Source organism: Lacerta agilis, chromosome 6, assembly GCF_009819535.1.
Source record: "Lacerta agilis isolate rLacAgi1 chromosome 6, rLacAgi1.pri, whole genome shotgun sequence".
Lineage (NCBI taxonomy): Eukaryota > Metazoa > Chordata > Lepidosauria > Squamata > Lacertidae > Lacerta > Lacerta agilis.
The window spans coordinates 87574055-87589036 of record NC_046317.1 but is presented as its reverse complement, the minus strand read 5'-3'; the positions used below and the strand labels follow the sequence as shown (position 1 = coordinate 87589036).

General features: G+C 45.2%; 1 protein-coding gene and 1 non-coding gene across 2 annotated transcripts in view; both read right to left on the bottom strand.

Annotated features, from left to right (window-relative positions):
• The window catches only part of COL20A1 (collagen type XX alpha 1 chain), a 112079-nt gene extending 103798 nt beyond the window's left edge, over positions 1–8281 (bottom strand). The window contains exons 1-2 of the mRNA XM_033153994.1: positions 8176–8281; positions 1542–1652 (exon numbers count right to left, since the gene is read on the bottom strand). Coding sequence (XP_033009885.1) covers positions 1542–1652; positions 8176–8281 — 217 coding nt within the window. The remainder of the gene's footprint in view (positions 1–1541; positions 1653–8175) is intronic.
• A 6020-nt stretch (positions 8282–14301) lies between these two features.
• LOC117049314 lies at positions 14302–14417 on the bottom strand. Its single transcript, XR_004426943.1, has one exon. It is a non-coding gene; the product is annotated as a U5 spliceosomal RNA (small nuclear RNA).
• Between the last annotated feature and the right edge of the window lie 565 nt (positions 14418–14982).

The following is a 14982-nucleotide window of genomic DNA, read 5'->3' as shown; positions in this document are numbered from 1 at the left end:
GCCTTGCAAAAAAACACAAAAACAAAGGAGGAATGTAGTCATGGTACAAGGGAAGGGAGCCTCTGGGCATATGCTGAGTGCAAGGTAATCTGAGGAGCCTGAGTTACCAGATTTCAGGTATATCAATAAACTCTCGGAGGACGGGGGAAATGTAAAACAAGAGTGCAGTGGGTACTGAAAGGGGAGGGAACAGTGAAACCTGCAGAGGACACTTACCCCTTGTGTCAAGAAGGCAATGATTTAACAGCTGCTCAACCTGCTGCAGAGCTTGCAGGTATGTCTACAAAAGCGCTTTAAAAAAAAACCCAAACAGCAGAGCTTTGAAGGCTGCAGTACGTACACAGAACCTGAAGCTTCTGTCTGCAAGTCTACATGCTTTTTCATAAAGATCCTGGAACTCTGGAAGTTGGCTTTGGGAGAAACCCCAGGCAAAGAGAATAAACCAACCTTTGCAAGCCTGGTCAGTATAATTAACTCTTCTTTGGGTCATCCCTTCCTATATTCCAAAGCATCAGAAGGAGAAGAGTTATCCCACAAATACAGACCCTACCTCCTTAGATTATGCATGTACGAACAGAAGAGGAAATCTTGCAGCGTCTAACCAGGTGCCTACGAGAAGCCCACAAGGAGGACTTAGAACAGGCTTCCTCAACCTCGGCCCTCCAGATGTTTTGAGACTACAATTCCCATCATCCCTGACCACTGGTCCTGCTAGCTAGGGATCATGGGAGTTGTAGGCCAAAAACATCTGGGGGGCCGAGGTTGAGGAAGCCTGACATAGAACCACGTGTGGTTCGGAGCAGATGTTACTCAGAGGCATACCACTCCTAAGGCTGCAATGCTTATGTTCTTAAGCACATTAGCTTTCTCATTTCACAGCAAACATGACGGATATAAACTATGAACACTTCTCACTGTCTTGTGAGTATCTTTTTTTTCCCTATAGGCAAGCACAGTTAAGCAACTGAGTTAATTACATCACAGATAATGTGCTCAACGGATCAGGAATGCGGTAGCACCCACGAAAGTCTTGGAATGCACCCAAAGGAAGTTTGTATCTGATATTGCAAACCTATTATTATTAGCTCAAGGGGCTGGAGTGACAAGCCTGCATATTTTCCAGACTTGTCGGAATTAAAAACAGGAGGGGTAACGATCCAAGTGGGTAGGGGAAAACTTTGAAAACACAGGGCCGTTCTACCATTGACTACAACTGTGTATGCACTATACCAGGGGTCAGCAAACTATAGCCTGGGGGCCCCCAGGACACTGCCATCTGCTCGGTGTGCAGACACTTCTGGGTTGGCGGTGACACTGGCATGGCGTTTGATTGCCTGCAGAAAGCTCCTGCAGCCAATCCGAAGCCATGGATGGCTCTGGGCAGGTGGCGAGGCTGGCATGGCTTCAGATTGGCTGCAGGAAGTTCAAGAAAGGGTTTTTTTGTTCGTTTGGAAATCTCAACCATCTTTGTTGTGAAAGAGCCCTGTTCACGACCTGTATCTTTCTGGGACGAAACGCACCCTGACCTCCTCACCATGTACCTGCCATGGGCTTCACGCGAACTTTGTATCCGTTGGCGTTTCCTTCCGTTTCTTTCCATTTCATCTGCAACCTGTCTTCTGAGAGGACAGTCAGTTTCAACCGGTTTGAGCCTGGGGAGGAAAGCATCAACGCCTTTTAAACTGGAGACAGCAAGGTGCTTTCTTTCATACGCTGGAGAAGCATGGGGTAAGGCGATCCTGCAGGTAAACTGGTCTCAAGGTTATATATTGAAAGTAACGCCTTGAACTCGGCCCGGGAGCCAAAGGTACAGATCAGGCAGGCTTGTATGTGTGTGCTTGGTCTGGGGTGAGTTTGCTGGCTGGCTGCTTGCCTTTAAAGGTGAAGCTCGTGCAAGTGAGCGTGCACATGCATGGAATCGGGTCCCATTCCATGTGCTCTTTTAGTCCTTGAGGTGTTTTGTCGTTTAATTGGGGAAACGCCACTGGAGTATACCAAGTGCTCTCTCAGCTCCCTCGTGGGTTGATAATTAACAGTTGTTGTTCTCTGCTAGCTAACATGTGAGTGTTTAACCTTAGATCAGGATACAAATGTATTGAATTTCAATTTGCCATTTTGAAGGGAATTGCCTTTAGCCTTTGTTCAGGCTCTGTGAGAGGGAAATGATTATTCAAGACCTCAACAGCCTTAGGGGTTGGAATGCAGGCTAATGGAGCCCGAGAGAGACAGAGCTACGGTATGTTTGTCAGCTCTGATTAGAAGTTATTTTACTTCTTATAAGATGCTGAGCCTCTGCTTGACATGCGCAAGATATTGAACAACTGTTTTTTTGTTCTGTTTCGAAGGAAGTTCTGCAAGTAAACTTTTAAATCAATCTAATAAGACTCCCTGGAAAAGAACCTGATGTTGGGAAAGATGGAGGGCACAAGGAGAAGGGGACGACAGAGGATGAGATGGTTGGACAGTATTCTCGAAGTGACCAACATGAGTCTGACCAAACTGCGGGAGGCAGTGGAAGACAGGAGTGCCTGGCGTGCTCTGGTCCATGGGCTCACGAAGAGTCGGACATGACTAAACGACTAAACAACAACAACAATAATGGGTCTAGACCAGGGGTCAGGAAGGTTTACCTTGCCTGGGCCGGTTCACTCCCATGGAGATTGCTTCTGGCACTGCGAAAGCGAGTCCCCACTCCACGCTGCGTCGGTTTAGCACAGCATGCAGGGAGTCATCGAGCAGGTGGCTAAGTTCATGGGCGGCTCGTGGGTCATTTAAACGACCCCAAGGGCCGCTTGTGGCCCATGGGCCCCAGGTTGCCGACCCCTGTTCTAGATAATTTTTATTCCAAAAAAGGAGTCGGTTTTTATATATCCAGTTGTTTCATGCTGTGCAATATTAATATCTGCAATATGCTCAATCCAGTTTGGGGGCATATGGCATTCTCTGCAGCCAGCTCTAACAGACACCAAGCCATTTGGATTTACGCAATGCATTCTATGCTGGGCTTCCCTTGCACTTCATCTGAAAGTGCTGCAGCACGGTTGCTGGCAGGAGTGAGACCCCATCAGCATGTAACACCAATAATAATAATAATTATTATTTATACCCCACCCATCTGGCTGTGTTTCCTCAGTAACTCTGAGCAGCTCCCAACAAAACACTAAAAACAGAATAAAACATCAAACATTAAAAACTTCCCTAAACAGGGCTGCCTTCAGATATATCCGAAAGTCAGATAGTTGTTTATTTCCTTGACATCTGGTGGGACGGTGTTCCACAGGGCGGGCACCACCACCAAGTAGGCCCTCTGCCTGGTTCCCTGTAGCCTCACTTCCTGCAGTGAGGAAACTGCCAGAAGGTCCTCGGAGCTGGACCTCAGTGTCCGGGCTGAACGATGGGGGTGGAGATGCTCCTTTAGATATACTGGGCCGAGGCTCACATCAAGATTGCTTTTCAAAAACATGAAGCAGCTGAAATATCCAGCAAGACATGTGTGAGTAGAGCACTCTATACAAAAATATATCAAAATATTGAGGCAGGTGTGTGGAACTGCAATAATTCAAAATTTGAAAAACCTGGGGAAAGCTTGTATAAGAATTGTTAGAGCATCGTCCTCAGGCTCCCAGACTTCCTGGTTTGATAGGGAGGAAATATTTATGCAAGGGGGGAGTATTCCATCGCAGAAGCCTCCACCTGCAGCTCCAAGAGCCCCCAGACACAGCAGGTTTGCCACCTGAGTGAGGAAAAAGGCCAGAGGCATCACGTGCCTGGAAAAAGAGGTGAACCAGCATCATGCTAGGAATTCCAAAATCTCCTGTTAAATTAAACATTTTGGAGAGATGCAGCACTTCCAGTTATCCTGCTGAGCATGCAACTTTAGCTGGCAGCTTTGAGGCCACCTGTTTGGAAAAATGCGAAACTAGAGAAAGTGTAAGTAACAGCACTCGACAGGCTCAGGAAGAGCAGCAGGGTGCGTGACTGTGCACAAACTCCCTTAAACTTCGTTGCAGGGAGGAAAGCTGCTGAATCCAGAAATGCAGGATTACGAAAAGAGAAAGAATATTATTATTATTATTATTATTATTATTATTATTACTATTATTTATAGCCCGCGTATCTGGTCGGGCCTCCCCAGCCACTCTGGGCGGCTTCCAAGAAAATATTAAAATACAATAATCCATCAAACATTAAAAGCTTCCCTAAACAGGGCTGCCTTCAGATGTCTACTAAAACTCTGGTAGTTGTTGTTCTCTTTGACATCTGGTGAGAGGGCATTCCATAGGGCAGGTGCCACCAGGGTCGTAGCAAGGTCAACTGGTACCAAGGGGCAAAAAAAAATTGTCACACACAAACACCCCCGAGGCGTAGGAAGGTCAGGTGGTACCCGGTGTGGAAAATTTCTTGTCAACCCCCCATTGATCTCCCCCCCCCCACCGCGAAAAAATGGTTTTACGTTATTTCATATTTTCTTACAAAGGAATAATAAGTAATAATAATAAAAAACTTTTATTTATATCCCGCCCTCCCCAGCCGAAGTCAGGCTCAGGGTGGCTAACATCAGATACATAACATTGGTTTATGTATAATTAAATTGCCTCCTAAAAACATCTCAAAATCGAGACGCTTCCTACGCCTCTGACAATAGCAACACTAGTTCTTCATTGTGCACCAACAAGTTCTGCTCATCTTCAGTCAAAGAGCAATGCCAACGTGGCGTCTGGGACCAAAAGCCTGCTGCTTATACCAGAGACTAATTCAAGCACCCAAACCCACAATTGGTTAACTCTGGTGCATCTCCACCACATGTGAATAAGGGTTCCCCTTTCCTCACATCCATGCTAGCAGCTTGGGGGGGGGGGGTCCTAATCAAATGAGAGAGCCTCACTGGGGTCCAGCACCATCACAGGTGCAATGGGTTGGGCCTTTTCACCTGTTCCTGCAAGGTCTTACAAGGCAATAGGAATGGGGTTGGAGAGGGGGGAACCAGGGGGAGGGGAGGAAGAGGGGGGTATCTGCTTCAATATTTCACTCTAAATTACACTGCAGGATTTTATTGAGTTCTCTTGAACACTCCTTTCTTAAAATTAATGTATTTGTCACATATTCCGTAGAAGAAGAAGAAGAAGAAGAAGAAGAAGAAGAAGAAGAAGAAGAAGAAGAAGAAGAGTAGTAGTAGTAGTAGTAGTAGTAGTAGTAGTAGTAGTAGTTTGGATTTGATATCCCGCTTTATCACTACCCGAAGGAGTCCCAAAGTGGCTCACATTCTCCTTTCCCTTCCTCCCCCACAACAAACACTCAGTGAGGTGAGTGGGGCTGAGAGACTTCAGAGAAGTGTGACTAGCCCAAGGTCACCCAGCAGCTGCATGTGGAGGAGCGGGGAAGCGAACCCGGTTCACCAGATTACAAGTCTACGGCTCTTAACCACTAGCCTACACCAGACTGGCTCCCCCCAAAGAAGCTCAGCAGCTTTGGCTCCCCTAAAAAAAAAGCTCTACATCTTTGCTCTGAAGCCCCCAAAACAGGGCTTTCCCTCCTTAAAAAAAAAAGCTCAACTTTGACCCAAACCCCAAAAAACATGGATGGCTTTCCTTCCTAAAAAAAGTTCATGAGTAGGATCTGATCCACTAGGATTTCTTTATAGTCAACTGTAGCACATGGTTGTGGTAGGAAGCAGACAGGATGTCACACATTGCCAGCTGATGAAAGGTAGAAGAAGAAGAAGAAGAAGAAGAAGAAGAAGAGGAGGAGGAGGAGGAGGAGGAGGAGGAGTTTGATATCCTTCCTTTATCACTACCCTAAGGAGTCTCAAAGCGGCTAACATTCTCCTTTCCCTTCCTCCCCTACAACAAACACTCTGTGAGGTGAGTGGGGCTGAGAGACTTCAAAGAAGTGTGACTAGCCCAAGGTCACCCAGCAGCTGCATATGGAGGAGTGGGGAAGCAAACCTGGTTCACCAGATTACGAGTCTGCCACTCTTAACCACTACACCATACTGTACCTCTTGAGAGTGCAAGAGGTGGGAGGGTGCAGGAATCATGTGCTTGAAGACACGCAAGCACACACAGGAACACTGAAATGCACACCTACATATGTTTAAGAGCATTCGGGTCTCTTGGAAATGTAAGGAAAAAGAAGGAACTTTTTATCATTTGTGGTGGGAATGTAAGAAAGTAAAAAGCTTCTGGGAAATGATATATGAGATGAAAAAGATGTTGAAATATACATTTATTAAAAAAACAGAAGCATTTTTACTTGGTATTGTAGGTGAGGATATTAGTGGACAAGATAATAAATAGTTTTTATATGCGATAACGGCTGAAAGAATATTATCGGCACAGAAATGGAAGCAAGAAGAATTACCGACGAAAGAGGAGCGGCAGATGAAATTAATGGACTATGCAGAACTGGATAAAATGACAGGGAGAATTCAAAACCGGTGGGACCAGAAGTTCTTAGAATATTGGAGAAAACATGTGGAGTATTTGAAAATCAACTGTAAACAATTGAGGACGCTTGTAGGATTGCAAGAAGTTTTGTAAGGAGGGCTGTATGAAATATTGCCAAGAAAAGTTATGAAAAGGACTATTAGTTATGGACTATTAAAAGTAATAGTGAAAATAATGAAATGCAAGAGTAAGTGATGAGACTGAAAATCATTAGACGGAGTTGATGGAAGTCCTAGGCTTATATCCAAAATATTGTATAAGACAGGCATGTCCAACAGGTAGATCATGGTCTACCAGTAGATCATTGGACATCTGCGGTAGATCACCGGTAGATCATTGGGTGCCCCCAAAGAAGCTGAACAACTGTGACTCCCCTAAAAAACATTTTACCTCCTCCCTGAAAAAACTCGACAACTTTGACCCGAACCCCCCAAAATGGGCCTTCCTCCTTCCTAAAAGAAGCTCAATAACTTTGACCTGAACCCCCAAAAAGGGGGTAGATCACTGCCAGTTTTTAACTCTGTGAGTAGATCGCAGTCTCTTGGGAGTTGGCCACCCCTGGAATAAGACAAGAAGAGATGTTATGTGGTGTTTGGAAAATATATGCAAAAAATTAATGAAAATATCTATGAAAAAAGAGCATTTGGGTCTTCTCCAACTCTGCTACTGAAAATTATTTTACTGGAGATGCCAAAGACTAGGCAACATGGGGCATTTGGCATGCAAGCACATTCTCCCCATGTGTGCTGCAGCCACACCTCATTTGAAAAATCTCTCCATGCAAGAAATGGCCAGGTGTATTGCAGTTCTGCAATGAAGCCCCCAGGATTCAGAAAAGTTACCATCTTGGTGCCACCTGAATAGACCATCAGTGGTCCAACGGGACATAACAACTCAGCCTCGCATCTGTGTGCTTTTTGAGACACACTGCCAGCTTCATGCAAGGAAATTATTTGGGGGGGGGACAAAGCTGAGATTCACAGGCCGCCTGGGCCAAAGCAGAAATGAAGGGCATTCCATTCTCCCCCCTCCCCCTTAAAGAATGGGGGGCGACTTCAGAGGGGCCCATTTGGCATCACCACACTGGAGCAAAAACAGGGACAGGAAGCCAGACAAAGAGGGGATTCATTTCCTGATCAAAGGAGAGGCTATTTTTGCTCAGCTTGCTCTGACCAGCCTCCAAGCTGTCACTCTGGGATCCCCAAAACGAAGAGGCAGGAATGTTGGATGCCGATTATGAAAACGAAGATATTTTTCCAGTGTTTCCTGGTGACCAGCTTGTAAATGGGCGGCAGCCCTTTGAGATCCTGTAAATCTTCTTTTAGGTTGTGCCGTGGAAGCCCACCAACTTCTGAAGGACCGCAGGTTCCCCATCTCTGTGCTACCATGGTAGATGCCATGATAGAACCTGAGATCTTCCAATGCTGATCAATGGTCCATCTCCATGGAACAGGTGGGAAGTAGGCCTAGGTCATGAAGCAAATCCAGCCCTTGCTCACAGGATCATAGCTGTCAACTTTCCCCTTTTTTTAAGGGAAATTCCCTTATTCCGGATAGGATTCCTCGCAAGAAAAGGGAAAAGTTGACAGCTATGCACAGGATCACTTGTCGCCTTTAAGACACCCTTGAACCATGCAATTCAAGAGAGAGATTATTTTTTCTTACCCCGTTTTTGGTCACTTCCAGCACATGATTTGAAGAAGAAGAAAAGTCCAGGTTCTCTCCTTACCTTGACCACACGCCTGCAAGGTGATGTGAGTTGCCAGCATTATGCAGGAAATCCAGTAATAGTCAGGGGCGAGCATGACGACGACCTGTACAAAGGAGAGCATCATGAAGGCAAAATACCTGTTGCCTAGACGAAGACCCTCAGCCCAAGTGTTTAACGGGATAAAGTGTTATGATGCGTCCCGCGGGGGCAAGTTGTGAGACTGACCCCCAGGTAGGGACGAAGCCTGCGTGCCCTCCTAGCTACTCGAGTCCAGGGGCACGCAGATAATATGCGATTGCTCTCCAGCGTGAAGAACAACTCACACAAGCCATTAAGGCTAAAACTACTTTATTGCAGATAAAATGCAGAGTATACCTCTGCTTGCCAGCTCATGAAGTCAGAGCTGTCCTTTAGCGTGTCCGGCATCTCTGAGCCAGAAACAAAAGTAAAGTACAATAGTAAAGTACAAAATATCACGTGTGTGGGAAAGCTGTAAGGACTAGTGGCCTTCCCACAGGATAGAAACAGACACAGTCATGTGAGCCTCGCTGCTGAGGCTTTTGCAGCTCGGCTTGTAATAATATCATAACATAAAGTGCATCTCTGGGGTGAACCTGGACATCAAGTGATGGATGTGGCTAATCAATACCAAGGTCCAGCATTAAGCAGAACCAGCCCCAGAAATAGTAACAATCGTTGTTGTTAAAAATTGTATCCGTTCAAAGATCAGAGGGTGGTTCGCAGCATAAATATATGTCAGGTAGGGAACTGTCCCCGGCTCAGCGCAGGGTGGTGGAAGGCCTCTCGGGATGCTACAGAGAGACTCAGCGCCACCTGACCAGTAGCCCCTCCTCGTCCAGCGGAGGGAGCAGCAAGGTCTCCAGTGGGGAGGGGCAGGCAGCTCAGGAGCTGGAGAGTTGAGGCTCTGGGGATGTTGGAGAGACCCTGCACTCCTCTTGCTCAGCGGGTGACACGCTATTTCCGTCGCCCCAAGTATGCAGAAGGGTGAAACAAAAAGGGGGGGCGGAGATTTCGTATACCGAAACTCTTATGTTGGGACAAAATAAAAAATTCTTTCCAGTAGCACCTTAGAGACCAACTAAGTTTTTCCTTGGTATGAGCTTTCGTGTGCATGCACACTTCTTCAGACACTTCTTCTTATCTTGGGGTCAGAACCGGAAGGGGCCACTCCCGGATTCTGCCGTCGGTTGATACAGACATGAACTTTTAAGCTCTGCACTGTACATAGTATGCACAATAAAAGAACCAAAGGAAAGGTTGGAGTCCTGCCTGTTTACTCATGAGCAACTACCTACGGATCTTACAATATACAAAATGAGAACACAAAATACATAGAAAACATACAAAAACAAACCAGTAACGCAAGGACAATATGGTGGCCCCCTCCCTTTCCATGTACCCACCATGGGGGTGGGTTTGCAAAAAAGGCAGGTCACATCCAAACCATCCATTCATCCCTCCCTAACAGTCATAGATTACCCTCTCTAAACTATAGTTTAAGGGTGCTGGTTTTACAGAGTTCTATTTGCCATCGACATTAACAAACAACTTGCCACGATTCTCCCTGACCGTTAAAGAGATGCGATGTGTGGCTCTGACCACAGTTGCCTCTCTGGATTAATCACAACATAAACCATTCCACATTTGCAAGAACTCAAATTTTCAGCATGGCAGCACCAGCACTCCAGAACTCCCTGCCTATTGATATCAGACAGCTGCCTTCACTGTACTCTCTTCATTGCCTACTAAAAACATTTCTGTTTCGACAAGCCTATCCAGATATTTAGAATACTGATGCACGTTTTAATCTGTTTTAAGTTTATTGCTGATTTTTTTTAATGTTTTATTGTTGTAAATTCTTTTTTAAAAAACCAACTTGAGGGTTTTTTGGGTTGTTGTTTTTTGTTTTGTTTTTTTACAATCAAGCAGTGTCTAATTTGTAGAAATAAATAATCCCCTGATTTCCAGCTTTCTTTTTTTCTTAAAGAATGTGTCTAGTATTTGTAGACTTTATGAAGCAAAATGTCCTGGCACATTTCTTCTTGTAGTTTTTTTTGGGGGGGGGGGGGATAGCCAGCTTTCAGTGTTTGAGTTTACTACCACCCCCCGGGAAAATCCCTGCAGATGCCCACCTTCAGTGTAGGGGGGGGAAATCGGTCTAGCTCTTTTGAGACTACAATTCCCATCATCCCTGACCACTGGTCCTGCTAGCTAGGGATCATGGGAGTTGTAGGCCAAAAACATCTGGAGGGCTGAGTTTGAGGAAGCCTGGTCTAGCTACTGAACCTTCCTTCAGCATTGATGGTGGGATCCTGTGCCTTCCACAACACCCAAAGGCAGCAGGTGGGCTTAGGAGTTCCAGGGGAAGCCATGTATCGCTCACAGCTCTGTCCCCCAGTATCTTGCTCAGCGGTCCCCAAACTAAGGCCCGGGGGCTGGATGTGGCCCAATCGCCTTCTGTTATGTATTGAGGTTCTCACCCTAGGCCACTAGAGGTGTGTGTATATAGTTCATTCTGCTGCAGTTTTCACTCAGGTCCGCACATGCAAATGAAGGATTGCAAAGTGACGTTCAGGGATTGGGTAACTACAGAAATTGCACTCATTTCACACGCTAGCAAGGTTATGCTTAAAATTCTACAAGGCAGGCTTAAGCAGTATGTGGACCGAGAACTCCCAGAAGTGCAAGCTGGATTTCGAAGGGGTAGAGGAACCAGAGACCAAATTGCAAACATGCGCTGGATTATGGAGAAAGCCAGAGAGTTCCAGAAAAACATCTACTTCTGCTTCATTGATTATGCAAAAGCATTTGACTGTGTCGACCACAGCAAACTATGGCAAGTTCTTAAAGAAATGGGAGTGCCGGATCACCTCATTTGCCTCCTGAGAAATCTCTATGTGGGACAAGAAGCTACAGTTAGAACTGGATATGGAACAACTGATTGGTTCAAAATTGGGAAAGGAGTACGACAAGGCTGTATATTGTCTCCCTGCTTATTTAACTTATATGCAGAATACATCATGCGAAAGGCTGGACTGGATGAATCCCCAACCGGAATTAAGATTGCCGGAAAAAATATCAACAACCTCAGATATGCTGATGATACTACCTTGATGGCAGAAAGTGAGGAAGAATTGAAGAACCTTTTAATGAGGGTGAAAGAAGAGAGCGCAAAATATGGTCTGAAGCTCAACATCAAAAAAACTAAGATCATGGCCACTGGTCCCATCACCTCCTGGCAAATAGAAGGGGAAGAAATGGAGGCAGTGAGAGATTTCACTTTCTTGGGTTCCATGATCACTGCAGATGGTGACAGCAGTCACGAAATCAGAAGACGCCTGCTTCTTGGGAGAAAAGCAATGACAAACCTAGACAGCATCTTAAAAAGCAAAGACATCACCTTGCCGACCAAAGTCCGTATAGTTAAAGCTATGGTTTTCCCAGTAGTAATGTACGGAAGTGAGAGCTGGACCATAAAGAAGGCTGATCGCCGTAGAATTGATGCTTTTGAATTATGGTGCTGGAGGAGACTCTTGAGAGTCCCGTGGACTGCAAGAAGATCAAACCTATCCATTCTCAAAGAAATCAGCCCTGAGTACTCACTAGAAGGACAGATCCTGAAGTTGAGGCTCCAGTACTTTGGCCACCTCATGAGAAGAGAAGAATCCCTAGAAAAGACCCTGATGTTGGGAAAGATGGAGGGCACAAGGAGAAGGGGACGACAGAGGATGAGATGGTTGGACAGTGTTCTCGAAGCTACAAACATGAGTTTGGCCAAACTGCGAGAGGCAGTGAAGGATAGGCGTGCCTGGCGTACTCTGGTCCATGGGGTCACGAAGAGTCGGACACGACTGAACGACTGAACAACAACAACAAACTACAGAAAGTTGTTACTGTTGCATTGTAGCTGAGTTCTATATAAGCAGGCTGCTGAGCCCTTCAGCTCACTTCTGTTCCAGCCTGAGAATAAACAAGAGCTGCTTGGAAATCACTGTGTCGTCTGCTGTGTCCACCCACAACTTAACACCTTCTAAATCCGGCCTGCGGACGGTCCGGGAATCAGCATGTTTTTACATGAGTAGAATTTGTCCTTTTATTTAAAATGCATCTCTGGGTTATTTGTGGGGCCTGCCTGGTGTTTTGACACGAGTAGAATGTGTGCTTTTATTTAAAATGCATCTCCCTGGGTTATTTGTGGGGCATAGGAATTCATTCATATATTTTTTTCAAAATATAGTCCGCCCCCCCCCCCACAAGGTCTGAGGGACAGTGGACTGGCCCACAGCTGAAAAAGTTTGCTGACCCCTGATCTTGCTGCTGTCTTTACTCCCCGTCCACCTAGTGATGGATTTACATATAAGCTAAACAAGCTACAGCTTAGGGCCCAACTCTCTTGGAGGCCCCAAAAATTAAACAAAAACAACAACAACCTGGATGTAAAATATAAGATAAATAAAATAAAATAAAACCTACATACAGCAACAGTGGTTTGTGTTGTGTAGGTTCCAATGATGTAAGTCATGTGCCCTGCCTGCTAACCTTGTACAGGTTATAACACTTAATTTCAAATTAGTAAAGCAATAGCTTTAATTATTTTTTTATTTTTATTAAAATAAAAAATATTATAATTATTAGTAGTTTGCACCACATATTTACACCTATTATTATTTCATGTTATAGCAAGTTTCTAGAGAGTCTTTGTAAATTGTGCTTCTAAAGGAAGTTTCGTTATTGCCAAATGCCAATGTGTTTGCATTATTAAGTTTGTTGTGAATAAAAAAATCATTTTAAGTTAGAGCTTAATAATTATTTCACTATTAATATACTACTTCTTAATTGTATTTCACTATTAACATGCTTCTTCTTAATTGTATTTCAGTTCAACAATTACTTTGATAAAATACATATTTTGTTATGTGCAAATAGCTTTAGATACCTATTAGGTCCATAAATCACAGCATAAATTCAACACACAAAAAACAGCGACAATTTGTTGTTGACGGTTCATATGTTCAGCTGTCCTTTGTCAACAACAAATTGTCGCTGTTTTTTGTGTGTTGAATTTATGCTGTGATTTATGGACCTAATTGGACCTAAATCCGGCCCTGCGCCCACCCCTTATCTTCCACCTCACTCTGCCTAATGAAAGGGCCGGCTCTGCATTAAGAACTGACTGAAGGAGAGACCCAAGACACATGTTTTAAATCACTAGATGACAGCAACAGGTTGACTACTTAGGCGCTTGAAACACCAGATATGCATGCATTATAAGCAAGCTGTGTTGTGCTTATTGCCTCCTGATAGCTGAGAGGCAGTAATTTAAAATCAAGCGTGACCGAGTGAGCCCAGGTGTGGTACTGTTCTCCCGCAGGAAGGAAGGAAGGCCTGAAGCACATGAAAACTCAGCTGTTTCTGCTGCTGTCTATGATACGGCCGAATCCAGCACACAAAGGGCACCGACTGTTCCAGGGCCAGGGGTCTTGGCCGTCACCACGTTATTATTATTATTTTTAATGATCTTTATTGGTTTTACAAGTTTCACAATCATAAAACACACCTTATTTCTTTTAACCTTTATGCTTTCACTCTATCTAAAAACATAAAACACCAAGTGTTAAAAAAAACCCTCCCGATAGAGGGCAGCCTTCAGATGTCTTCTAAAGGTTGTGCAAATCTTTTAAGTATCTCCTTGACATCTGAAAGGAGGGGGGCGTTTCACAGGGAGGGTGGAACAAAAATGGCAACATAGATGGGGTTGGGAAGGGGATAAAAAAGACTAGAAATGGATGGGATAGGGATCCTCAACCAATGTAGCGCAGGCACTCTTCACATGCCCAGACGCTCAGGTGTTGCCACAGGCTGTTAGGCTGAGCATCAGGGGGGGGGGAACCCTAGGAGCCGCTTTTGCTGAAAGCAAACAAGGAAATTGCTCAGGGGAAAACAACCCCGTGTGTTGCTTTAAAAGCAGGTATGAGAAACCTGAATGGAAAGTCGTCGTATAAAGCCGAAATGGTCGAGTAATGGATTCACACGCATGCCTTTTACATTGAGCAAAGCAGCACCGTAAAAGGACAAAATACAATATAGTAGTTATTTTTTTCTATTTTTAAACCATAGCATAGCAGCCCTGCCGAAGCAGGACCTCAAAAAATTATTTATGAACTCATAAATGCTCCTCCCCACGGAAATCTTTAGTAAAAGGCGAAAGATTTATACGATCTGAGGAGAAGCCAGAGTATAATTTTGTGGGATGCAGTAATCCAGGGCACAGGATCAGAGCCTGACCAAGAGGTTATGGTGCCACCTAGGATTTCCCCGAAAGCGCTCTGCGGCGAGCAAAAAAATAAGGTGAAGGAGGGTCCCTAACTCTGCCCCGCGATTACGGAACCGGACTCCCACGTTAAACACGGAGAAATCGCGCCCTATCTCCCCGCAATGCATCATGGTCGCAGGAAATGTAAATGAGGTCCCCGCCGCTTTCAGGTGTCGGCCCCTCCCGTGCAAGACAGGCGGTGCAAAGGGCGGTTGTTTGCGGAAATCAGCGAGTGGAACTTTTCACTTTTCGGCTAAATCAGAATTCCTTGTCGGTGCTGCTCCAGATCACGCAGCTGGAAAAGACATAGCTGAAGAGCCCAATTCAGAAGTTGGCAAACGGGATGCCTGACTGGAAGTCCATCTCCACCTTAAACCCGGATAAGCCTTGCATCCTTCATCCCCTCCTTAGCGGTGCAGCGATAAAACTGCCGGCACTTTTTGCAAAGCTAAGCCAAGCATCCGATGCGGTTTCAGGTGTGTGTTGAGTTT